This window comes from Neopsephotus bourkii, unplaced genomic scaffold (genome assembly GCF_033783945.1).
Source record: "Neopsephotus bourkii isolate Nb327-2 ecotype Australia unplaced genomic scaffold, CSIRO-AGI_Nbou_v1 NB_234, whole genome shotgun sequence".
Taxonomy (NCBI): domain Eukaryota; kingdom Metazoa; phylum Chordata; class Aves; order Psittaciformes; family Psittacidae; genus Neopsephotus; species Neopsephotus bourkii.
In genome coordinates this window covers 3,530,947-3,557,487 of record NW_026900744.1, presented here as the reverse complement: position 1 = coordinate 3,557,487, position 26,541 = coordinate 3,530,947, and the positions used below count along the sequence as shown (strand labels likewise).

The 26,541-nt window shown below is 47.0% G+C and overlaps 1 protein-coding gene and 1 long non-coding RNA gene across 2 annotated transcripts; one reads left to right on the top strand and one right to left on the bottom strand.

Annotated features, from left to right (window-relative positions):
* Positions 1-342: 342 nt before the first annotated feature.
* SLC5A9 (solute carrier family 5 member 9) lies at positions 343-26,541 on the top strand. The gene is made up of 15 exons (XM_061344873.1): positions 343-517; positions 2,282-2,479; positions 3,808-3,879; positions 6,268-6,372; positions 8,196-8,360; positions 10,990-11,095; positions 11,650-11,730; positions 12,528-12,733; positions 13,732-13,867; positions 14,741-14,848; positions 15,024-15,174; positions 16,378-16,546; positions 17,525-17,740; positions 23,690-23,837; positions 25,770-26,541. The coding sequence occupies exons 2-15, from the start codon at positions 2,351-2,353 to the stop codon at positions 25,973-25,975; spliced, it is 1,998 nt and encodes a 665-aa protein (XP_061200857.1). The 5' UTR covers positions 343-517; positions 2,282-2,350; the 3' UTR covers positions 25,976-26,541.
* LOC133207748 (uncharacterized) lies at positions 20,361-22,952 on the bottom strand. The gene is made up of 2 exons (XR_009724151.1): positions 22,322-22,952; positions 20,361-22,263 (listed from the first exon to the last, which is right to left on the bottom strand). It is a non-coding gene; the product is annotated as an uncharacterized LOC133207748 (long non-coding RNA).

The window sequence follows — 26,541 nt, the reverse complement described above, 5'->3', positions numbered from 1 at the left end:
ACCCCCATCAGTTCCCAGGGCAAGGAGTGCCACCTCTCCCAGGGCTGGAATAGCTGCCAATATTGACTTCAAAGTGCACGGTGTGGGAGATAAGCACTGCCCTGCTGTTGGGACATACCACGCACCTCCGCACCTCGCACTGTGCACCCCACTTCTCATCCAGAGCTCCTGCTGGGAGCCAGGGTGAGCATCACACAACACTGGCATGTGTCATCCCTGCGGCTGTGGGCAGGGACAGCAGCCACATCCCATGGGAAGTGTGGGAGGAGCGCCCCTTTGTAGCCAGCCCCAAGGAGTGGAGCAGCTCCAGCCACAACAGGATTGAAGGCACGAGGGCCACAAGATCACTGAGCAGTGAAGAGGGGACTGATGCAGATGCACTTGAGGTATGGTCCGGTTTCGAGGTGCAGCCACTGTGATCCTATCCTGGTTCACGAGCAATGGGGTTGGCCATTATGTCTTAGGATGATCCAGTTGGTGTGGTAACACCCAACAGCACCCTGCCAACGTCATTCTGGTGAGTCCATGCACTTGCGATAGCACATAGCTGCTGGGAATGGCTCATGAGATGTATTTGCTTTCCAGGGGTGCAAGCTTTGGAGTGTTTGCAGATAGTAATTGCTGCTGGTACAGCACCTTGGGAAGGGTGTGCAAGTGCTTTGGGTTGGGCTCCCCGCAGGGGGCAGGATTCCTCATTTGGAAAGATTGGATATACCGGCTCTGTTTGCTTCCTGGTCAGGAATTCAATGTGTTTCAGGATTAGGTGACTGTCTTTTTGGTTTTGGGTGCTGCGGTGTGAAGAGGGAAAAGCGTGTGGGTGAGTGTAAATCAGCAGGGAGAGAGCTCTGTTTGCACCTGGGGATTTAGGCTTCCGGAGTGTTAATTTCTGGTAACTGTACTCCAGTGCCTTGGAGCATTTGAGTGTTGAAAAGTCTCTTGTGGATAATGAGGCTGAGGGAAGATGCTGCTCTCAGGGAGCCTTAGACTGGAGAGCAGGGATGGACAAGGGCCTTGTTTTAGCATTGCAGCTAATGAGCGAGTAGGTAACCAGCACTTGCAAGAAAACACTGGGAGAGAGGAGGATAAAGCCAAATGAGAGGTTCTGTTGCCTTTCTTGTAACAAACAAAGCTCACCTAAGTCTAAACTGTTCCAACTGATGTGTTATGGGGTGGGTGACCGTGAATGGTGGAGGGTGGATGAGATAGGAGATGGTTCTGCTTGGAGGATCAGGGGACTGCCTGCAGAAGGCTTGGGTCCTGCAGCCAGCTCTGTAATGGCTCTGCAGACCCTTGGCCATCCTCTCAAAGAAATCCCAGTGCAGGAACAGAGAGATGGTGTGTTTCAGTGTGCTGATAGTGCCAAGGAGAGCTGGGCTGGTGCCAGAGGGTCCCCACTTTGCCTCCAAACCGGGCTGGTGCCCTCAGCTGAGGTGTCCTGTCATGCATGACATGCTGCACCACTAGAAATGACTCTGCTGCACCAAGCAGTTGGTGGGATGGGGAGGAGGAGCTGTGGTTTGCAGCTTGCTGCTGTGATAGTAGATGGCCCCCTTCTACCAGCCTAAGCCTGCTGCTCCTGCTGCCACTGCTGCTTTCAACCCACATAGGTGACCTGGCACTGGCTCAGCTTGTCCCAAAAGCAGCTTAACCCCTTCCTGCTGGCCATGTGGATGCTGCAGAGCTTGCCAAGAAAACTCAGCAGTCTCCTCATGCACTTCCCCCTGTTGCTACCTGCAAAGTGAATGTGCAGTGTAACGTGCTCCTGTTCGCTGGCCATCCATTGGGGATGTAGGTCTTGCTGCAGTACGGAGTATCCCAGCCTATGCTGGACCAAGGGAGGAAAGGGACATGGTGCCCTTGCATGTGGCTGGTCCTGCACCAGGGGTTGAGTGCGAGTGCTGCATCCATCCCACACAGGTCAGTATCCTTACTACCTGCACCAGGAAGAAAGACCATCTCCCTCTATGGCAGCTCCTATAGGAGGATCTTTCTTCTATAGGATGCTGTGGAGAAGGCAGTGTAAGAGAGAGTTGGGGGAAAGGCAGTGTGACACTTCTCCATTTGCCATCCCAATGGCTGTCACCAATGGATAAGCAGGCACAAGGGGGGACCACTGGTGAAGGACACAGGAGCACCTGGGAGGGATGCTCACACCACAGCTCTATGGGGGAAGGTCCTCATTGATGAACTATGAAGCCAAAGCTCCTGCTGGGAAAACATTAGCCACTGTCTTGCCTAGGTCCTGCTCCCACTCACACCTTCTCCTGTTAATTATTACAAGGGAAGCAATGAAGACCAACGTGCACCAAAGTCCAGAGTAAGAGGGAAAATCAGCAGTTCACTTGTAGCCATGAGCCAGGAGACCCCGACCACCACAGAGCTGCCTGTGCTGCTGGGGGACACAACAGCAGCCTTTGGGGTGGCAGACTTGATCGTCGTGGTTTGCTACTTCGCCTTTGTCCTCACCGTTGGGATATGGGTGAGTCCCCAAAGCGACTGGGTTTAGGTCTTCATGAAGTGCAGAGCTTCTGATCCTCCTGGGTACAAAGGTGTTTGCCTGCAGAAGGCATCCTCTGTGCATGCTGTTATCCTGTTGAGCAAGTCTGGGGGTGACAGTGACCTTCTTGTGAACCTCCACATGGGAATAACTGGGGGTCATTCCCTGAAGTTCTGGGGATGAGATGGTATCTACCTCCCATGCTGCAAAGTAGTCTCATACCAGGAGCGGGCAGGGTTGGGGTGGAGAAGACTGAAATGGGACTTTAAACAGCTTTGGGAAGATTGCTGCTAGTTATTCATGTTGCTTTGCACAAGCCTCTTTCATAGAGACTCGTATTGTTCTGGTTGGCTCAGGTGTTTTATCTTTCCCAGTTGGCTCATTCAGGTGAAGTCATTAAATAGGTACAAGCAGCTTCTTTCCAAAGCTGGACTATTATAAACCTGAACAAAGAGGGGTGAAAAGAATGGGTGAAGCCTGGCACTCTTTACAGGTACACAGTAAAGTGTTTGGAGCTGATGTTGACACTAGACATTTGGGTTTCTCCTGGCCTGGTGGCAGTGCTGCTCACCACTGGCTGCTGCCATGTGCAGCAAGCCACAGTGTTGTGGTGACTGACTGCAGGTTCCTGCTTGCTGCAAACAGCAAGCACAGGCAGCATCAGCCACATCAGAGGGGCTCGCTGGCCTATGGACATCTTATCACTCTTGGAATCCCTGCAGCTCTCATGCAGTTCCCACATGGGGCTGTGTGACGTGGCCATACAATTGTGGGGCTGCTGGAAACCCTGAATCCACAGCAATAGGAAGAAGCAGGGCAGCATGAGTTGCAGCAGGGCATTGTTAATCATCCTGGAATGCCTTTGCATGTCATGCCCAATTGCAGTACTTTCTGGCATCCCAGGCTGTCCTCTGATTCTCACCCATGTGTCCTGAAGGTATTCCCAAGGGTGCGGGACAGCAAAGAGGGAAACGCTTCCTCTTAATGCACACCACCATCAGAAGGTGAGCAGCTTCTCTTGGAGCTGAAAACACTTATCTTCACATGGCTGAGAGCAGACAAAGCCCTACGTCTCTCAAAATCAGATGTCTTTCACAGGGGCCCTGCTTCAGCTTGTGTCAGAGCCATGCACTACATGCGCTGCTGGGAGTAGGGCGCGACGGGTGACTACAGTGACACCCAAGGGAATAGGGCTAGGGTGGTGCAAGAGGTTGCTATTGGGATGTTTCAAGGCTACTGGGATGGGCACTGGATCTGACTTGAGGGTGGGTGAATGGGGGAAAACACTTTTCTTTCTCCTGCGCTTGCAGTCATCGATACGAGCAAGCCGGAGCACCGTTGGAGGCTATTTCCTAGCTGGACGATCCATGACTTGGTGGCCTGTGAGTAAAATGCATCCCTCTGTTTTACATGGTTTGAAAGTAATTTTGGATGTAAGCAGGGCAGGTCTTGTAAGGGGCCCCAGCCCACGTGTATTTTGACTGTAGTGTTTAGATGAAGAGGATCCACCAGGAATCACCCCATGCAGCTTTGCTAATAGGCTACAGCATGGAGCTGCTGGGCCAAAAAGGATAGTTCAGAATCCTCAGGTTTTGTCAACTTGGTTTCTCTGCTAAAATCAGCAGTAAAAATGTTCACACTGATGGAAGCGAGGAGCACTGACTGCCTAGCTGGGTTTGAAACTCTTTGGCCCCAACTAAGCAAAGATGCTGTTGTCCCCAAGCCAAGAGAGCAGTAGGTAACCTCGGAATGTGCTATCCATTAAACAGCATTTAGAGACTGAAGAAAAAATAATCCCAAAGCCCAGGACTTTCTGAGCCCTTGCTATTTAGAGTGAAGTTGAGATTACTGACTAACGATGTAAAGGGTATAAACTTCAAACCACCAAAGTATAAATCTTCACTATGAAGAACAAACATCTATTGGAGATACCTTTCTTAGGTGTGAATTGTACATATAAAGATAGTTTAACGTTTGAAAGGAATAAAAACACCACAGGAATAGAGATGCCTCTCAGCCAGTGTCAGACTTCAGCACCATATATCTCTCCAGTGAGTCATGCGTAACAGAATGCACTTCTCAACCAAAACACTGTATTTTTGTCTTTTTAAACTTAGGATGTACGTTGCCCATAAATTCATTACGTTAGATTGTCAACCTCCTCCATCAGAGACACATACAGCTCTCTAAAATCTGTTATTTCTTTAATGTTCTTTATACTTCTGTCTCAGCCAAGTGACATTTAATGGAAAAGCTTAGCTTGATGCTTTTCTCTAATTCAGAGGAGGGAAATTAAAAGAACCAAAATGGAACATTTTTCACCCCAATATCGCTCTTTTTTTTTTCTAAAACAAAACAAAAAAACAAACTCCAAACCGTTCTCATTGCTTTTGGCTCCATCCACAAGCAGTCACAGGGTCTGTTTGGTACAGGTGAGCTCTTGGCCCTCCTCACTTATCGTTCTAGGTTCAAAGCCACCTCTAGTGCTGTTCACTTCTCAGTTCTGTTCGTCAGAGCTGATTCTGCCTCTGCAGCACTCCTGAAGGCTCAGCTCCTTGTGGTCTTCCCCTTGAGTATGTGACTGGCTTGCATGTGTTTTGTTAGTGGGGTGACAGATTTCTGCTGTGTGTCAGACACCCTCCACTAAGCCCTGATATTGCATTGCTGCTCCTGTGCAATGCAGTATTTCTGTGTCTGACAGAGGTATCCGGAGAACTGCTCGCCTTCCCTGAGAGCACCACCTCAGCTGCAAATTCATGTTGTGGCAGCCACCTCTCTAATCAAGGGTTTTCTTAGACAAGAAGGCAAACCCATTGGCGGGAATCAGTGTTGATGCCATATTAATGTTTTACCTTTCTCAAAGGTGAGAAGCAGATCAAATTCCTTCATTCCTTGTTTCTCATGAAGCAGTAGAAAGAGCAAGGAGAGAAAAGCTCGTGTCAATCTAGAGACAAAAAGGCTAGACTTGTCCTTTGGGTGACTTTACATTTGACCCTGCCAGGGATCTGATCTTGGCACACAGAAAGGTGAGGCTTTGTGCCAATAAACGTGCTAATTAAGTCACATAGCCTTTGCCCTTTTTTAAGTGCCTTGGTGCTTGCATTCTTCCAATTAGGGTGTCAATGAGCCATGCTAGGGACACCCTACCATGCCCACAGCCTACAGTTAAAGTTAACTTTAGGCATTAGCATTTTCCGGCTTACTGCAGAGCTGAGCATCTTTGAACCTGTGTGTAAACACAGAAGGCCTTCATATCTCTAACATCATCTCTGCTATGGTTCAGGAGCATCCTCCCTTAGGAGGAGGTCCAAGAGAGCGCTCCTGTCACCATGGGTGTGTAAACCACCACATGCATGTTCACTGCAAGACTTAAAGAGGTACAGCAAGGGTCAGCAAGGTTAGAGAAGGCACATTGCTGGCTGAGTAACAAGGGAATGGAGAAATCCTTCATGTTTCATGGACACTGAGGTGTCTATGTCTGTCACCAGACTTTCCTTACCCACTGTATGCTCCATAACATGCATGTATCTCAGGAGAACCACTGACAAAGTGAACCCCCATTCTGAGATTAAGCTTTGCATTGGAGTGGGGTTGTGGAATGGAGCAGGTACACCCGCTGTAAGATACAGAAACATAGTTTTCTTTAAAGGGAGAAGGAAAACCCACCTCTCCATAGCACCCAGTTACAAGGAGATGGGGCCCTTGGGAAAATGATACAGAAGCTCCTCAAGGTGACTTTGTGGGTTTTGTGCCTGTGCCATGTGTTTCAGATTGGAGCATCCCTGATGTCAAGCAATGTGGGCAGTGGATTATTCATCGGCCTGGCAGGCACTGGAGCAGCTGGGGGCCTTGCTGTTGGGGGCTTCGAGTGGAATGTAAGAGTTATTTACGTTGTCAACTAAGGTGTCACTGTTTACAGGGGGATTAGGGGCTTGTCTCCAAAATCAGATGCTAACAGTATCAGTGACTGCAAGCTCTCATGCCTCAGGAGAGAAGCCTCCAGACGTTCAGACAGCCTTAAAAACGTGAGATCTTCATTTTACTTTAAGGGGAATCCGCTAAAACTGTTAGCCTTTGAACTTCGCAGAAGCACATAGCCATATGTTTAAGCTTTAGTCTGCACTCATGAAGATGAATAAAAGAGAATGAATGCTGAAAAGGTGCCTGGATCATCACAGGATTCTGGGTATAAGGGATTTGCAGAACAGCAGAATGTGCTCCTGCATTCAGTGTAAAGCCATGAGAATCAGCAACATTGAATTCACCTGTCTCAGGGGTGAACATCTGGGTGTGAAGGCAGGTCTCATTCTGGCCTGTTGAAGTGGCCTAGAAAACAGCCACTGTCACCACAGAGAGCATGAAAACCAGGTCCTTTGTGTGTGATGCTAATGGAATTTCTCAGCTGCAGTGATGAGGAGTGAGATTAGTGCCAGCCTCACAATAAACATCACTCACCTAACTCTAAATCTCTTGTCTATATCTCAGAGACCATTAATAGGGCCGGATGCTTGCCAAGCACAGGCAGAGCCCACAAAAAGCTCTTTCCTGGGATATCTATTCACTGCATTGGGTTTTTTTCTTAACCGTGAAGATCACCTTTAAGTCCTTTGCAAAGAAAACAGAGCCTATGTTAAGCCTTGTGCACGTAGGACATACATACCAATATCGCTGTGCTTTAAGTAAATCTATTAAAGTCATTTTAGAAGCCCATGGAAACAAGATTATATGTCAGGGCAAGTCTAACTTCATGAGTTTAGATTCATTTCTTCCAGATTGGAAAGGGACCTTAGGTATGCCATTATTCTCTCCTTTTGTCGTGGGACATTACTCAGCTACAGGGATCATATAAGCAACCTTTTACATAAGCCAGTTTCCACCACTGCAGGAGCCATGGCCCTTCTCCTCGATCACTCACAATCTCTGCTCACAGAGATCAGTTTCATTTCTGATAACTTAGATAACTGATCAGAGTAAAATCTGGACAAATGTAAGGTACTTGGGTGAGAGGTGATGGCCTGAGACAGCCGGAAGGTAAGGTTTGATAATCCAACAAGCTTTTATTTATGTTCAAGAACACCTGTCAGCCTTTTGCTGGGTTTCAGAGAAGAAATACATGATGGGAGATGCCTTTACACCTTCCAAATACCCTTCACCCGTGGCAAAGCACCTGAACTGCCCCTTTATCTATCAGTGACAGAGGCACATCAGTGTCAGCTTGCAAGAACATCCCAGCAGAGTCTTGCTGTTGCTTATTTTTATGCCTCGCAGGGACAGTCTGCTGCCTCAGCCTCATCACTTGCTAATCAAGCAACAAACAGATGCTCCCATCCTTCTCTGAATCACTTAACTCTTCACAGGCACATCATCAGTGGTTTCAAAGGTCACCAAATACATCAGAGATCCAGAGTGATAGAATACACCACCTTCCCCAAAGAGACCAGTAGATGGAACAGGATGTGACACACCGAGGCACACACAATTTAGGAGGATAACTTCAAAAGCTTCTAACTATATTGTAATAATCCCTCCGTTTGTCCTCTCATCTCCTGAGCAGGGAGAAAAAGACAGACTGCTTCCCAAATACATTGCATGGCGCTGTACCTTTTTGTTTTCTTACAAAGTCCAGTGAAATAACAGAGGAGAGGGATGTTTCCATGTGTTGAATCACGTGCCTTTAATTTCCCTGTCTCCTTAACAGGCTACCTGGACACTTCTGGCTCTCGGCTGGATCTTTGTGCCTGTTTACATCGCAGCAGGAGTGGTCACCATGCCCGAGTACCTGCAGAAGAGATTTGGAGGGCAGAGGATACAGATCTACATGTCCGTACTGTCCCTCATCCTCTATATGTTCACCAGGATATCGGTATGTACCCAACTGAACAGCACCCTTGTGTCTAGGGCAGGGGGAGGTCATGCTGGTACCCTGCAGGGCTTCTCAGAGATAACTCCAATGCCCTTGAAACGACCATCTCAGCTATCAGAAACAGTAGCAGTGTGTTAGCATGCGGCTTTGCTCAAGTAAATACCTGCCTCTGTATTGATCATGGAGACCTATCCTAAGACAGAACCCTCATTAAACAGCAATGCACAATGAGAACTTTACAGGAACATGGCAGCTAATTATTAAACAGTGCAAGTACCATAAGCTGTCTGCCTGCTTTTTCTCTTCTATCAGAACAAAGCTTAGGCAATAGAAACAGGGAAACTGCAGCATTACCCCATCTGAGGATCTGCCTGTGTCTTGTAGATCTGAAATTATCCTAAGTTATCATAAATCTGTGGTTATTCTTGAGGCTGAATGCAATCAGCAAACTTGGTTAGGGTGCATCAATCCCACTGTCCATTTGCAAACAAAGATGTTGAACAAGATTGGTCCCAGCACTGACCCTGGAGGGACACCAATCATGACCCATCTCCAGTTGGACACTGAGACATCCATATCTTTCTTTCTGTCACTTTTGTGGCATAAAAATGGTATGGGCAAAGGGAGGTAGGTTCTAGCTTAAGATAAACCTCAGCATCTTCCCTGGATTGCTTGTAGCATTGTACCCTACTGGTAACCAAAAAAAGCAGTGTAAGCTGCTGGATATTTATCTTCATTTAAATGCCATTAGTAAACAGCCAGAACTTACGCATAAGAGATTTGTTAAGAACTACCTGTGCCCTTGGAGGAAGAGGACTGTACTTCAGACTCCATTACAGGGACGGAAAACGTCAGTCCTTTGTCCCTAGCTGATTGTCCCATGGCCAGTATAAGTCAGTTTTCCCTAGATCCTGATGAAGTATTTAGATGTCAAATTGCCTTGGAAGGCATTGACTGGAGATGAGGGACACATGCACAGCTCTCTTCAGGGTTCTTCTCACAGGGCTATTGTATCTCAGGTCCTGGGAGGTGAATTAAGAGGATTTCCAGGGTGGGAGTATGGAATAAATCTCCTCCTCTAGTGGCCAGCTCTTGGTTATGTCACCTATTGCTGCCACCACCTCCTCCAGGAGCTTTGCTCTGTGGGATTGAAGTATGGCCCAGGATGAAGTCTTGCAAAGAGGCACTTGAAGCCCCTTTACCCATGAGGGGTACAGGGAAGCTCTCTCCAGCATCACGACGTGCACAGCTACAGTCAATTTACGTGGTGAAAGCAGACCAGTCTTTCAAAACGACCTTCAGCAGAGCAGTCTTTGCCAGTGCCTCACAGAGCACGGCCCTGGCCACGGTCGCTGCTGTCTCATCTCAGTGCTTTCTCCTCTGTGCAGCTAATTCACGCGTGGCTGATGGATGTGGCTGGTGCAGTTTATGGGCATGGCAGGTGCTTTCTGTTAGGCAGTGCTTTTGTTTGTAGAGAGCTCATTTAGCGGCTGGCTGGACAGCAGGCAGGAGCTACAAGAAGGATCTTTCTCCCTATGCTTTTTGCCCACACGTAGATTAGCAAGTAGGGCACTGCAGAGAAAACCAGAGACCTCATTAAACAGTGTTGTCAAAGGACTGATCCTGAGTGGCTACAGAGGTGTTTGTGTGTCCTGCTGATAAGTCAAATCACAGAAGACACTGGGTTCCTGTGCTGTACTGACAGTGTTTGTCCTGTCGCAGGGTCAGGAGCTGCACTGGGTGCTTGCTTTTAAGGTGTTTATTTCAGGGACAGCAAATAGGAATCCTGCCCCATCTCTTCTGTCTCCCTTGGCAAATGTATTTACCTGTAGCTCACCAGATTTGCAGGTGTCCTTCAAATTGGTTTCCCAACATAAATATCTCCCATACCACTTTCAATGATGCTATCTGTATAACTCCAGGTCTTACCCAGTTTCTGGTTTCACTTTCTGCCAGTAGGTTCAGAAAAAGCAAAGCTGATGAGGGTTTGTGTATTTCCAGTACGGTCCTCAGCAGGTATAACCTGTTCTTCTGGAGTCATTCTGGTATGCTGAACTTCATGGATAGAAAAGTGAGGTGTTGACCTGTTCAGAGAAATAAATCATGGCACAAGACATCAGTGATTCTTTAGGGTCCTTCAAGCAGGAGTGTCTCCTGGCCACTCGGCCACCAAAATGTAGTCTTGGGAAGAACCCATTTCCCTCCCGTGTCTGCCTGTGGATTCCTGGGCTCCTGCTCCCCATGGATGGTCTTCACAGTCAGCAAAAGGAATGGCAGTTTCCACCAGTACCTCCCTGTGGCAGTGAGGGTTGCATGCCATAAAGGCTGCCTGTAAGAGAGTCTTTATTTTGATGGGTTTTTAGACCCTTGGCATAGGACCTTGATCTTTTTACCCCCCTGCTCCCCCAGCTTCCAGATGATGAGAACTGGAGGGATGATTTTCCTTACTCTGAGAACAAGAAGGTTCCCAGCCAACAGCCCCATCCTTTCTCCTCCTCTTCACCTTTGTGGTGTCCTCCCTGGTCAGTGCTTTCAGCCGCAGAGGGCTGCAGGCTGCTGTATTATATATCCCTTGCACGAAGCACTACTAACGCCCGACTGCCCTTGGGCTTGTTTTGTTCTATTCCAGACAGACATTTTTTCCGGAGCACTGTTCATCCAAATGTCTTTGGGCTGGAACCTCTACTTGTCCACTGTGGTCCTGCTAGCAGTGACTGCTGTCTACACCATAGCTGGTAAATAGCTGATTCTAAAAGAAACGCTATAAACTGGAACCTAGGATGGAAGTTTCTCCTTTCCTACATAGGGGAAGGTATCTGGGTCCTGGTCTGAGAGAGTAGTTCCTCTGGTTGCTGGTAGTACCTGCCCTGTCACTCCCAGCTATTGGAGACCTCTGAATATTCCTCTCTCTCTTCCTCATCCAAGGGAAACTGGTATGAGGGAACATCACTGTATCCTAGGGGATTTTCTACACTACAGAAGGCTCCCGACTCCCCTTGTGCATATTTGTTGTTATCTTCTCTTTTTGCAACATTAGCAACTTCAGATATTAAGATGCTGAACTGCCTCCAAGTCCTCTCATGAGCATGGAAAAGCCCTTCAGGCCATTCCTCATGGGAGGGCTTATGACACCTATAGGCTCCTGGGGACCAGCTCAATGCTGGCTTCTCCCAATGGGTCTGTCCTGAAATCACAGTGCTGGGGCCAAGGAAATCCTTTTCCCAGGTGAGGTGCCTGTTGCATTGTGCATGGTGATGCATTCTCCTGTTGTCTTTGGTTCTCCTGACAGGTGGTTTAACAGCAGTGATATACACAGATGTGCTGCAGACCCTCATCATGGTTATGGGAGCTTTCGTCCTCATGTTCATAGGTAAGGGGAACCTACAGTGGCATCATACACTAGTTTAATGGTCCCAAGGTCATTAGACCTTAGCAGGGTGCCAAGGTACTTCACCTTTCAGTACCCTTTCAGTACCATGAAAGGTGCCCTTTCATGTCTGGTGCCAAGGTACTTCACCCTTTCATGTATGCTGCAGAAATGAGTTTTAACAACTCTTATTTACCAGGTCATCAGACTTGCTTCATCCTTTTTAGTAACTGTGGAGAAGAGGTTCTGGTTCACCTTGCCAGTTTGGCTTTACTAAGGGTGGTAAAGCGCTTGCAACACTGCCCTCCCAGAGCCAAATTCAACTCTCACTGTGCCCATGTAAATCTGGAGTTATTCTGCTCATTTTACCTGTTTACTTTGGGAGTTACTGTGGAATCTTCTAGGTGTAACTGGGCATTATAAAAAAACAACAGGGAACTGACCAGCATCAGTCTCTGCTTTGAGCCTTGGCAAACAGTGTGTCTTTTTTCATGTCATATCTTCCTGCTTTAGCTCTTGGAGGGATATGAGCAAAGACTAGAAGCTGAGGACATTGTGGGGGTTAGGATCATGGAGTTTTCCTGCACTGATGCTCTTCCAGGATGCACTGTAAAAAGCACAAGGACTCTGGACAAAATCCAACTGACTCCTGTAGAAATCTCAACTGCTGAAAGTGAGGGTGGAATGAAAAGCAAGGAGATAAGAGGAAGACGGGAGAAAATAAAAGTAATTATGAGTCTCAGATAAGGAAACAACGTCAGGATGAGCCAGGCCTTAAATCACTGCCTTTTTCTTTTCAGGATTTGAAAAAGTTGGCTGGTATGAAGGACTTCAGGAGAAATACAGCACAGCGACACCAAAGGTCATAGTCCCAAACACAACCTGTCACCTCCCACGTGTGGATGCTTTTCACTTGTTCAGGGATCCACTCACAGGAGACATTCCTTGGCCTGGCCTTATATTTGGACTCTCTGTGCTGGCTGTTTGGACCTGGTGCACTGATCAGGTAAAGAAAGTCTTTCCCTCTGCAGGAAAACTGCCACACGTTGATTTCCAGTCCAGTCCTCAGCTGGTGGATCTGTGAGCTAAAACATGACTGTGTCTCACTGTGCAGGAGTTACTGCCTTCCTGCTGGTCTAGACCAGAATATCTCATGCAATTTAGTGCATAAAGAAAAGGTGGGGTTTTTCCATCTTTATCCCACTGCGGGCTGGTGCATACTGGGAGTCTTCACGCAGTTAGTGTGACAAGGGTATGAAAATGTGGGTCTGCAGCTGGCTCTGCAGTGACCTTGTGTAGAGCTCCAGACAAGGCATTCATGTTCTTAGAGGTCTCATGTTTCTTATTCAATTCCAAGCTACAAACAAGGAAAACTCTTGTTTCTTGAGACACAGTGCTTTTGTGCAATGAAAGGAAATAAAGGGATATAAGGAGGAAATTCTTTCCTGTGAGGGTGGTGAGGCACTGGAATGGGTTGCTTGGGGAGGTTGTGAATGCTCCACCCCTGGCAGTGTTCAAGGCCAGCTTGGATGAAGCCTTGGGTGAGATGGTTTAGTGTGAGGTGTCCCTGCCCATGGCAGGGGGGTTGGAACTAGATGATCCTAAGGTCCTTTCCAACCCTAATTATGCTATGATTCTATGATTCTATAACCTACCATGGAACTTTAACCGCAGCACCTACAGCCTGCTCCATTCCTTGTCTCTTGCTGCTGTGCCGCAGTGGTCTCCAGTCCTCAAGGTGGCTTCATTTCAGTCAAGGCTGAAATGATTTCTATAAAGGAAATTTCCACGCTGCCCTCTCCTACAGCCTGTGCACTGAGCTCTGAGCAGTGGCAGCAGGCTGCAGTCAACTGAGATGGGAAAGTTGCCATTGGCATGAAAAACACCCTGGGATTCTGATGGATGAAAGTCATCCATGAGAACAAGAGACAGGGAGAGAATGGATCCTGCTCTCTCTTTAGTGCTTTTGGTTTACTCTTTGCTCCCTCTCTGCACTGATTGCAGGTGATAGTCCAGAGGTCTCTCTCTGCCAAGAACCTCTCCCATGCAAAAGGTGGATCAGTGCTGGGAGGATATCTGAAAATCCTCCCTATGTTTTTCATTGTCATGCCAGGAATGATCAGCAGAGCTCTTTACCCAGGTAAGCCTTCCTCAGGGCTTTATACCTGCTTTGAATACTAACACCACACAGGCTCACCAGCACTTTTGCACCTCAGAAACTGCTGTCCTGCAGGCACACTCCTATAGATTCCTGTAGGACAATGGTGTTCCTGTGCCCTTCCTCTCCACCTCCAGTGCTTCCACAGTGTGAAAGTCACTGAAAGTATCTATATGGAGCATTTTTTGCCATTAGAGGTATATAGCTCCCTCCTGTGGACATTGTATGCGTCTATCTAGAGGAAGTCACTGAGATGGAATAGAGAGTGTAGTGAGGCTGTTCTTCAGGTCCTATAGGCTACTTTCATTAGGTGTTTGGTGGGGGTTTTAGCAACCTACCACACAGATTCATTCAATTCCTGGGGGACTATGGAAAACAGCCCTGTTTTCCTGTTGTCCCCTCCTGTTTTCTCCCAAGGAGGTCTCATTGCTGGATTCTCCAGAGCATGCCACTTCCCGGGAAGAATACCTCTATTTGTTAAGAGGATTGCTCCTGGAGGGAAATGTCTCTCTCCCAGTCTCCTCAAACAGGAGTAAGCCTGTAACATCCCTGGTAACAGGTTCATGGAAGTAGTCCAGTTCCCACAAATAACAAATCATCAAGGGCTACAATTATGCAACATCCAGGATAGTTATATCTGTACCCTGAACAGGTTGCAGGATGCCATCTCGAAGCTTCACCTTTATTTGATGATATAAGGCATTCTTCAGCTCCATTCATTCTTGCTGTATTCCAGCTGCACCTCTGAATTTATACAAAACCACACAAGGCATCAAGATCTGTTCCCTTGAATTAAACTGCTTGTGGCTCCATAGGGTTTGCACTGACCTCTTGTTCCTTTCCTGTCTTCTACAGATGAAGTGGGCTGCGTGGACCCAGACATCTGTAAAAGGGTCTGTGGAGCTGCTGTGGGCTGTTCCAACATTGCCTACCCCAAACTTGTGATAGAGCTCATGCCTGATGGTGAGAAACCTTTACACAGGTGGAGGTGGGGTTGAGCCATGTGCTGGTGGGGGGAATCAGACTGCCCTTACCCATCCTAAGGCTGAGGATGCAGTTACCAGACATAAGGATGAAAAGAGCGCTGAGAGGCCGAAGGTCTAATCCTGGTTTTCCCTTCCCTTTTTTGCTCCCCCAGGGCTCCGGGGTTTGATGATTGCTGTGATGATGGCAGCCTTGATGAGCTCCCTCACGTCCATTTTCAACAGCAGCAGCACTCTCTTCGTTATAGACATCTGGCAGCGGATCCGCAGAAAGGCTTCAGAGCAGGAGCTGATGATTGTGGGCAGGTCCTTACGTTTCTTTATGTCTCATTGCTCTCATCATCTGTTTCGAAGGCAGCATTTACATTCTCCAGTCTGGGCTCACTGAGGAAAATATGGTGCCTAAAATATAGAGTGGGAACACAGCCTGGGAAAGAGCATTACATTTTCCAGCTTCATCTCGGACAGACCTGGCCAAAGAGAAACACCGAGTGTACCACTGAGCTACCGAGATCATTGCCTCTCTCTTCTCTAAACTTATCATAAATACTGAGTTCAGTGCAACTTTTAGAGAAGCCAAAGGAGCTCTGGAGTCACTGCCACCAGAGGTCTTTAAGAACATATTATTTTTGCATCAGACAGGAGTGATGCATTGCAGCTACTCCTTTCTTTTTCAGGGAAAAGTGCAGAGCTGGGCCTCCCAGCTCTCTGTCGCTGTGGTAAGTTATAGTACCCTTTGCGAGCAAGCTTTGGTCCTGCATTATATCAGGAGCATATAAAGTTCTCCTCCTGATAGCAGAATTTAAGCTGTTTTCTGAATGTTTGTGGTGCTTTTGCTCTCCAGTCATGAGCATTAAGTTCTAAACTTTGCTGTGGGGTGGCTGAGGGCCGCAGGCAGTCTCATACTCCACCACCATACAGTAGTGAGAGGGGAAGAACATCCTTCTTGTTCAGCAATATGGAGAAACCTTTGTAACATACAGGGTAAAGCTGAAGGAGAGTTACAGTATGCATCTGAGACCACAGAAGCAATTCTAATAAGCAGTAAATGAGTTGGAATTTGGCAAAGACACTAGACTAAGCATCCTATCTGCTTGGAAAGGTAGCGGAAGGACTGCTTCCATGCTTCCACAAGCTTTCAGCTCCCTCTCTCTATTACATCAAAGAGCTAGTCCTTCAAAGAACGTGTCACTCTCATACCAGGCTGAAAGGCTTGCACTGATCCAGCCCACGGTGGGAGCCACCATGTCCTGTGGATCTCTCATGCATGTTGACTGGCAAGCCCTAGCGCAGTTCACTCCGAAATCTGTGAAGTTCACTTTGGGAGTTGGTTGAATTGACTTTCTAGAAGGGAACAATCTCCCTGCACAGGGAAAGGTTCTTCTTGGGAGTCTTATGTGGATTTTTCTCAGGAAATTCTGAGAGCAATTGGAAATTTTCCTGAAAAGCTTATTTTCATGTGTGCTCCAAAACCTGCAGAGCTAATACGGTTTTATCCTCATATTCCAGAGTCATTATCCTCATCCTTATAGTCATCAGTATTCTCTGGATCCCGATCATTCAATCGGCCAACAGTGGCCAGCTCTTTGACTACATTCAGTCCGTAACCAGCTATCTGGCCCCACCGATCACAGCTCTCTTCATCCTGGCAATCTTCTGCAAGAGGATTAATGAGCCTGTAAGTAAAGTGTCAACAACCAATTAATATACATATTTAGTTTGATTTGATAAAAGAGATAACTCTTCCCTCAGTGTCTGAGACTCCAAACTCAAAGTCAGTCCAGCTAATGTGTGACAATTAGACTTTCCCTGGCATGCATTCATAAAATCATACAATCATAGAATAGTTAGGGTTGGAAAGGACCTTAAGATCATCAAGTTCCAACCCCCCTGCCATGGGCAGGGACACCTCACTCTAAACCATATCACTCAAGGCCTTGTCCAACCTGGCCTTGAACACTGCCAGGGATGGAGCATTCACAACCTCCCTGGGCAACCCATTCCAGTGCCTCAGCACCCTAACAGGAAAGAATTTCCTCCTTATATCCAATCTAAACTTCCCCTGTTTAAGTTTTAACCCATTACCCCTTGTCCTATCACTACAGTCCCTATTGAAGAGTCCATCCCCATCATCCCTATAGGCCCCCTTCAGATACTGGAAGGCTGCTATGAGGTCTCCACACAGGCTTCTCTTCTCCAGACTGAACAGCCCCAACTTTCTCAGCCTATCTAGTGGACCTTAGCCCAGTCTCTAGTGTTGTATGTGTTTGTTTGCTTCCAAGCAGCCTCTGCAAGTGGTACTTCTTGTCAGTCTTATTGGAAAGCATGGATGTCAAAGTTGTTCTGCACTTTGGGGATAATGTGTCATTCTAGCTGGGGGCATGTTGTTAAGAGGAGACTCTTGCATTGTCTGTGCTCTATCTGTTCCATGTTCAAGGGCAGAAAGAAAAAATGAGGACTTTTTTAACTGAAGATACCCTCCTTTGGTGCATGTCAGTGTGGGTTTCCATCAGGTGTAAAAGGTCTTGGGAAAGGGAAGAGAAAGGAAAGTGAAAGGAGAGGAAAGGAAGGGAAAGGGGAGGAAAGGGAAAGGGGAGGACAATTTCAACCAAAGGTAACATGCAGTGACCTTGTCTTTATGCTTGCCTTTTCTCAGGGTGCTTTCTGGGGCCTCATGTTTGGGCTAGCTGTTGGTCTTGTTCGGATGATCATGGAGTTTATTTATAGTGCACCGTCTTGTGGTGAGGAGGACAGAAGGCCAGCTGTGCTGAAGGACATGCACTACCTCTACTTTGCCTTCATTCTCTGTGTCCTCACTGCGATTGTCATTGTCCTTATCAGTCTGTGCACCCCACCAATCCCTGAGGAAAAGGTGAGTGACATGCAGTGGCACCTTTCCTCAGAGTCCCCCTGTCTGGTTTCCAAAAGATATCTGAAATCTGTCCTTTTCTTTTCCTCCCATGGTTAAGAAATGGTGTGTAATGCATATGCTGTGAAGAAGCCCTTGCTCCTCAGCTTTCTATTCCCCAGGTTGCATAGTGTTAATGCTTCCTGAGGCACTGAGTGCTCCAAATTGAGTGTGAGTTCCCATGCTGTGCCTAGAGCTGGGCAGACACCACAGCCCATCATAGCTGGAAGAGAAAGGAAAGGAGAAGAGGAAGGAGATGAAATTGCATTACAGAGCACTGCTGAGGAGGAATTAAATATATCTAATTGTAGCATCTACCCAGTTTCAGCAGAGCCAGCATCAATCTTGCAGGCAAACAAGATTAATATCTTCTGCAACATGGGCATTTAGGAAAATAACATTTTGTCCCAATATGATCTCAATTACATTTAATAACTTTGAGTCAGGCACAACTTTCTTTTACTTAACGCATTAAAGTGGTGCAGAGTTGGGAGGCTTTATATAATAAGACCTTAAAGCAGCTATTCCCAGTCCCAAGTTTTAAAGCAGCTGTCAATATAACAAATCCTGCCATCTACCTCCAAACAAAGGTTACTGGAAAGGTTTAAAAGACCTATTTTTTTCCTGTCTAACTGCATGAGGAAACGCAGGTGATGCCATCAGAGCATTTTCTATCTGTTGCTTCCTCATAACTTGTAAAGCATTAACCAGTTCCATCAATGTTTGATTGAATGTTACCCAGCTCCTAAAGATTACATGAAAGCAGGTGCTCAGATAGAGAAGAAGGAGGGAGAGGGAGACTGTCTTTGTGTCTGCTTTGAGATAAAGTCTCAGCTTTTATTAGCTATCAGAGGATCCACATGGGAGAGAGAAATACTGACAAGGAGGCACCATTAGTTCTGCTGCTTACGTTGTTCACTGCTGCTCAGGGGTGGCCAGATGGTTGCCAGCAATTAATTACTGTGGTTTAATGAGTTCCCACTCATCATCTGACCTGTGATAACTAAACATGTGCAGTGCTCCCTGCCCACAGCAATAGCAAGATAAGATGCATTAACACAGCACTGGCAAATAGTGAACATCACACCAGCAGCTTAAGAAATGAAGAAGCTGGCCACAGTACCTACAAACTTTGTAGTCTGACCTTGGAGGTAGAACATTTAAGGTACATTTTAAAAGGGAGAGTTCCGGATGAAGATGTGCTGTAATAGCATCAGGGAATGAGAGGTTATGAGCATAAGGGATTCCTTAGAGTAGATTTTCAGTAGCGGTAGGTGAGTTTATAGGTGTGGGGCTTAAGGGACCTTATTTGACATGGTCTTCATAAAGCCAGTGCTCAGAAAAGGTGGATTTGGACTGGAAGTGGTCCAGGAAGGAAAGCCAATGGAACGGTCAGGGAGGATAGGATTTTGTCTAAAACTGTGTGCAGTTATCCCAGAGAAGCAAAGGATGAGTTGGTGGAGGTGGTGACTGCCCCACCAGGTACATGTAGAGATCCAGGGAGGGAGGAGAGCTTGCTAAAGGGGCAGAGGTTGCTATGAACAAACATAGGCTGGGCATTTTGGGGGAAGTTTTCCAACAAGGGATGTTCAGGATAACCTTTCGGTAGGCAATGGACCCCACGTACTGCTGAGCTCAGTGCCTGACCTCTGTATTAATGGTTCTGCTGAAGAAATTTAATGAGAATTAATGATATTGCCTGTGGCAGTGAGAGGCTGGACACAGAGACCCAGATAAATCAATCATCGGATGATAGTGATGACCATCCATGTCCCATGTGCCCCCCTGCCTTTGATACCTTCTTACCACAATGACAATGATATGGGCTGACAGGTAATTTGTGCCACACAGTGGTAGCTAATTCCCTTTTCCCATAGCTCGGTAGCATGGGAGAGCCTGCTCCTCTTTGGTTTTACTCTGATTTCCATTCAGGTTCTACTATTTATCCTCAATTTCAACAGCAAAGTTCTGACCTTGTTCTTCAGAGAGCAGCTGAAGTGAGGGTGTGGGTCTTAAGCTGAGGCAGATGCCAACGTTACTGGGTTATTGCCTGTGTGGCACAAATCAGAGAGGGCAGCATTAAAACCAGCATTGTTCATTTTCCCCTCAAACTCACCCCAAGTTTTGCCTTAAACATGAGTGCAGATGTAGGTTTGGACCATGGTTTCTCATGGTGTCCTGCAAGCAGGGCTTGTCTCCTCATCTCAAGCTAGTCTGTGGCTGTATTGAGATGGCTCAAGGACAGAAATGTTCTGGGGAATCAGGATGGATGTGTCAGGCTCTAACCCTGGGTAGAAACCAGCACTTGAACTTTGTGTTTGACCATTAGTGACCTCTAGTTGCTGGGGTTTGGCATGCAAGCAGGCAAACCTGTGGTGAAGAGCCACTATCACCCATGATAGTGTCTGAGAGGGGCAAGCTGGTATTGGGTGTCCTGGTTGAGGATATCTGAAGCTCTGGTGCTTCCCAGTCCCATGTGCTGGTCAATTCACTTTATGAGCCCTGGACATTTCCCCTGTAAAGATTGCATGGAACTAGTTCTGCCAGTGCAGTGCTTTGAGGTGTAATGATGAAAGACATCACATAAAAGCTAGGAATTACACCATTTATTTTGTCAAGGAAAAGGAAAAGAAAAACAAGCCACCAAAGAAAAAGCCAAGCAAATAGAGCGATAGATCTTCCTGCAGCAGATGTAAATCAGCATAGCTCCATTGTCTTCAAAGACCAGGAGCAGCTGTTGAGCACAGTTATGCCACTTTACACCAGCTGAGGATCTACCCTGGACAACTTTAAATATTGAATCTCAATGCTTTTGAGATAGTAAATGCGCAAAAGGAGAACAGAGATTTGTATCTGATGTTAGTGGTACAGCTAATGTGTCTGGCTTTAAATGAATTACAATCCAAGAACTGCAAGCTGTAGCATTTTCTCCTGCTGTTTTGGACACTCTCCCATCCCTGTGGTGATTGATGCTTTGCTGGAAAACAAGTATGCAAGGAATTTGTTTGGTATGCTCCTGAGTTCATATGTCTTCATTGTAGGTAGTCCATATTGTGTCGCACCGTCCTTGAAAGCCCTGAAAAAGAGCTTACAATTAGATTTGAGACTGTGAAGCTGAAACACAACTGTCAGGTGCCAGATGGCATTTTGGAACAGAAGGATTTATTCTAGTTTACAAACAACAAAAGGAAAACTTTGCTGAGCTCTTGCAAACTCCCCTGTGCAAGGAGAATGGGAGGTGGGGAAAGGGAGAGGAGCAGCCTACAAAACACAAGTGCTACACGAGTTAGGTGACATCCCCAGGGGTCAGGGCTCACTCAGGCTGATGGATTGGCAGTTCCACATGATGTGCTTTGGGATCGGGGATGTCTTCCCTGTGTCTTGAGCTCCGGCTTCAGTGACTCCTTTAGGTGTACAGCCCAGCACTGCTTTGGCTGGCCTGAACCCACACCGTGTACTCTGAGGTGCTGCAGCCGAAGGTCTCACATCATATTTAGTGCTATAATAGCAAAGCACATTCGGCTCCTATGGGAAACAGGCACTAAGAGAGGAGTAAACTAAGGTGGGGGGGACACAGGGCTCTCTGAGCAGTGCCCATGCCTGGTTCTGCAGCGGGGAGCAGAGCTACAGGGCTCTAGAGGACCAGACAAGCAGCTACCCCCTGTTCCCCTGCACTTGGGCATAGCAGGCGCAGGCAGCATTTCCAAGGTCAAAGTCAGTTATGCTAACACAGCTCCCCTGTCAGCAGTTCTTATTTATGTATTTGCTTGCTTTCTCCAGGCATGCAGAACAAGCGCCATCATCTGCTTCTCCCATCCCTATCCCTCTGTGGGTCTGTGCCAGGGAACTGTACCCATCTCCGTGGTGGCCTCTATGGCCACCCAGTGCTGCCGTTCTGCCTCAGCATGCATCCTTCTGGCAATGGCAAAGAGGAGAAAGGGGGACTTACTTAGGGAATTCAGCCACCCAAAACCCACACAGGCAAGTCTGAATGTTGGTGTGATGCTTCACCAAGGAGCCCTCTAGAGCGATGGTTTGCTTTATCTGGCCATGGTCAAAGTACCAGCACCTGGCTGGGTCACTGGGCTAATGTGTATGAGGTTACCTGTATGTCTATGCTGCTTTCAATTGGGAATTGCTCCTGCCTGGCAGAGTCTGGGCCGCAGGTAAACGTCAGCCCTTGCAGATTTTGCTGCATTATAAAGAGTCACTCATTCAGAGACGCATAGGAAGAAGAAGGAAAAGAAAGGAAAGTTCTGGAAATCCTCTAGTAGCCCGAAACTTTGCTGTGTTCCAGTGACATTTCCTAAGTGATTAAAAAGAAAAAAAAATCCCTGAGAAAGATGGGGATCATCAAATCAAAGCAATTTAGCACATCGTGACAAGAAAGATTAGCCCTGCCCAATGCTCATCTTGGTTGAAAATGATTTAAATAAAGCTATAAATCTTGTGGAAATTATGCAACATTTTGTGTCAGCTGGAAACTCCTGCCTAGATCTGTGTGTATAAAAGTCAGGAATTAAACTCACGTGTCAGGGACATCACTTTACTTTGTAAGTGACCCATTTGAGATGTTCATTTCCATATGGGCAGAGCAGGGAGGCAGCCGCCCGTCAGACTTCACCTGGCCTGTTGTCTCCACTGCAGCTTTGCTGTCCTGGTCCCATCCTGTGGCTCCTTTGATGGGCTGGAGCTGGGGGACAGTCCGTGGCCCTGGGTAGCAGCATTCCAATGGGACTGATGAGCATCATCCTTGGCCAGAGCATGCAGGGGTTAGGATGAGCTGGTGTGCCATAATCAGCCAGAGCAGCAGCAGGCCTGGCTTAAATTCCCACTGGAGCCCTGGGATGATTAACTCCATCCCACAGCTGCAAAAAGACCACTGTGAGGTTTCCAAGATTAACACCTCCTGTGCACTCTCTGCATCCCAGGGAGGAGAAGAGTTTCAGACCTGCTTTTGTAAAGCAGATTGCAGCCACAGCAGCCTGCTCATCATCTTCCATCATCTTCATTGACAGACTGCAGACAGAGGTAATGTCTTGTCTTGGCTCAATAGAGAAAAAAAGAGGAAAGGCTTTTGGACAGCCAAGTCTTACTGTATATGTCCAGAGATGATTTTTTAATGCTTTTAACTGTCTCTCTTGGTCTAATGTATGGTGTAATCCTGCATGTGAACTGAGACACAATACTGCTACTTTTCCCACTCAGAGCCCCGACATACACTCATTTGGAAGTCCACTTGTCCCAGCTGTGGGGTTTAATGTTCCCATTGGGTTTTCCTTTCCTATAAAATGACAATTGAAACAGAAGATCCTCCAGACCCTTCCCATGTCCCAGAGAAGGAGCTGCTCAAACACCAGTGTTCCCATGGCCATATAACTGCATCGTGCTCCTATAGCCATATACCTGCATGTTAACACCTGACTGCTCTTTCTCTGCTGATGGTACAGTAGCTGGCTGTGATTGACTGTAGCCAGAGAGGGTTATTTTGGCTGCTGCTTCCTTTTTTTAATTGATTTTATTACCCTTCCTTGTTGGAGAGCTGCCATTCTGGATGCAGATCATCATTATTTCATGTCAATCAAGTGACCCTAGCAAATGGGAAACTGCTTCTTCATTGTCTACTAAAAGGTTATTCCTGGTGAAGACAGCGATGGAACAGGTTAGTTATAAAAATACAAGGAAGGAAACTAGATTAACTCACATTATTTCTCAGCTTTTTAGCTCCAGCCTTCTTTTCCAGTGTTGGGACCTGTGCAGAATGGAGGTGAGATGAAGTGGGTCAACAACTGTCACCCCAGAACAGGTCTCTCAGCACCATCTTGGATATGCACCCCCAGAGAGGGAGACAAGAGGCATGCCAATTTGAATATGACAGGCAATAGCCTGTTTGTTCTCTGTCCCACTTTGCAGCTCGCTTCCCTGACGTGGTGGACAAGGCACAGAAAAGCACCTGCCATTGACCTGAAGGATTACAAGAGTGGAGGAGCACAGATCAACACAGCCAACGGAGAGAGTGACTTGGTCGAAAGTGCAGATTCCAGCGATAAGCAGGAGGCAGGTAGGAATACACTGAACAAGCACAATCATGCACCTGCGAGTGCACAGCCAAGATCTCATGCAAGTCCCTCTAAAGCTCATGACAGGCCATCTGTTACATTCACTGGAATTGGGGCATGGCTTTATGGTATACCAGTTATAAGGACGTGACAAATGTAAGTATTGTGGTTCTTGGTCCTCCCAGTGTCTCTCCTAGCATTTACCTCCATGTTGCAATCCTCTGAATGGCTCAGGAGAGCTACCAATCCTGGAAAGAAAAGAAAACCATTCAGTAAAATGACTTTTCCTTCCTCCTCTCTAGAACAACTTATTTACCTATGCAAACTACCCCATTCCAGTTATGCCCAAGTTAGTGGTAGCATTTAAGGCCTTCACACTTAATGGTGTGCTGGACTTCTTAAATGGGAGTCATTGGCCATTTATGAACACCCCTTGGGAGTGCTGGGACACTGCTCCTTGCTCCATTGACACTGGGGCTTTGTGCTGCATCTATCTGTCTGTCCCACCAACATGCTCTTGAGGAGATCCACAGCACTACTGCAGGCATAACCAAAGCTACCACTAGCACTACAAAAGTTGTGGTAGGCTCTGAAATTTCAGCTTTCAGCACATAAAAGTGGCATTTCATTGCCACATCATTGATAGGAGACAACCCCCTTGTGTATGTGCTAGAGATGCTTCCTCCTTACCTCTGTGTGGGCTCCGTGGACCAAGCTCACCCAGTGTTGCTGTAATGTACTGTATCAAAATAGCATCATGCCCCAAAGGGACGATGCGACACTAGGAGCAGACATGCACTTCGTGGATGTTCTAAGATAAATCCACAAGCCTCAGCTTTCTCATTTACATTAAGCCAATAATATCTTTTATCTTCCCTTAGGATATAAGCCATGGTTGAAACTCAGACCCAAATTGCTTAAATAGCTGTGTGTCCTACCAAGGGTACTTAGTAAGAAGACAAAGAGTCAAATGAGCTCAAAGAGGTGTCACGAGACAGAACGGTAGCAGGAGATGCTACATAGGCAAGTTCTTTCCAGAGTGGACTGAGGTTTATTCTGCAAATCCATTCAAAAATGCAGCTTTCTGGTTTTGAGCTTAACCTTCCAAGGTTACAGAGCAGAAATCTCAGAAGAAAGGTCTATACATCAGATGTCTTCACTCCTTCCTTTTGCTGGTCAGCCCAAATGACACCGGTACCAATCACAGCCAATCTAAACAGAAACAAACAACTAAAGAAATCTCTTAGTATATTTTTTGACCCAACAGAGTGAGTTTGGGTTTAAGATGAATGCAGCCATTCAGTGTTATTTATTATTTCTTATCAATTCCTAGCTCACTTAGCTAGCTCGGATTCTTATAAACAAGTGTCTTGGTATTTTGGTAATTAGTACTGATGGGAAAGGAAATGTGAAACACAGCAGCTGACAGTTTAATGAGGTTTCTTTTCCCAGGTAACACCTTTTACGAGGCCTTCTGACATTCTGCCTCTCACAAAAAGTTTATATTTGGAAAGAACAGGCAGTGAAATACACGCGGCGCAGGGCTGACAATTAAAGCGCGCACTTCACCCGGCATGTCACGTGTAATGAATGAGCCAGGGTGTCTCTAAATGGACCATCATGCTGTCAGGAGCTCGTGAAAGTGGATGGAAGCTGGGTCAGGGAGGAGGGGGAAGAGGTCTGTTAATTAACTAATGAACGATTGGTGTTGCAATCAACAGAGTGTAATCAGGCTGTGCTGTACATGGTTGAGCCAGGGAGCTCGCTTTACCCTTCCCTTCCCCATCTCCTGTCATCATCTTGCATCTCCCATGCAAGGTGCATCTTGAACCCTACTCCAGATTGGTTGATGCACTTCCAAACTAGTGGAAGGAGGGAGGGAAGAGTCCCAGCTAGATGATAACACCCAGTTTTTGGTCCATCTCTCACAACAGGCAAGCCTCCCTGCTGGAAAATGCTGTACTTGTGGTTCTGCGGTCTGTCCACTGGCCCCAAGCCCACCCTGTCCCAGGAGGAGAAAGCTGCCCTGGAGCAGAAACTCACCAGCATTGAGGAAATGCATCCATGGAAGACTGTTTGTGATGTGAATGCTATTCTCCTGCTGACCATTAATGTCTTTCTATGGGCATATTTTGGCTGAGGTAGGGCCAGACAGTGCGTGGCTTTGGTTTCTCTCAGGGGTCCTCATCTTCTTGTCTAAACTGGAACCATGCAGTGACAGAGACCCTTGTGATGGCTCCCAGATGTGCCAGAACAACTTAGTGCAGCCCTTGCTTGGAGGCACTGCTTGCTGGAAATGACTGCAGGGCTCAGTTTCTCTGTAACATAAGTTGTGAGTAAGACTCAACACATGCAGGATGCAGGGGGTCTGTGAGGCAACATGTGGTGAAATCAGGAGGCTTGGGGTCAATTTTAAAGGTCTAAGCCAAACAAGGAGCAAAGGCTTTGGAAAGCCCAGCTGTGGCATGGCTGAGTCCTCGCTCCCTTTGTGCACCAGTTCAGGGCTGATTTTGCACTGCTGTATTTAGGGGAAGGACTTTTGTTTTACACCAGTGTGGGGAGGCTTCCCACCCTCCCCAAGCCCTGTCACCCTGCCCACTTTGCCATGCGATTGGTCTTACAACAGCCTGAGCCTGTTTACTCATCAGGCCGCTCCTGCCCCTTAACAGCATTGCCAGCAATAAAGGTGCCTTAGTAACAAAGCCA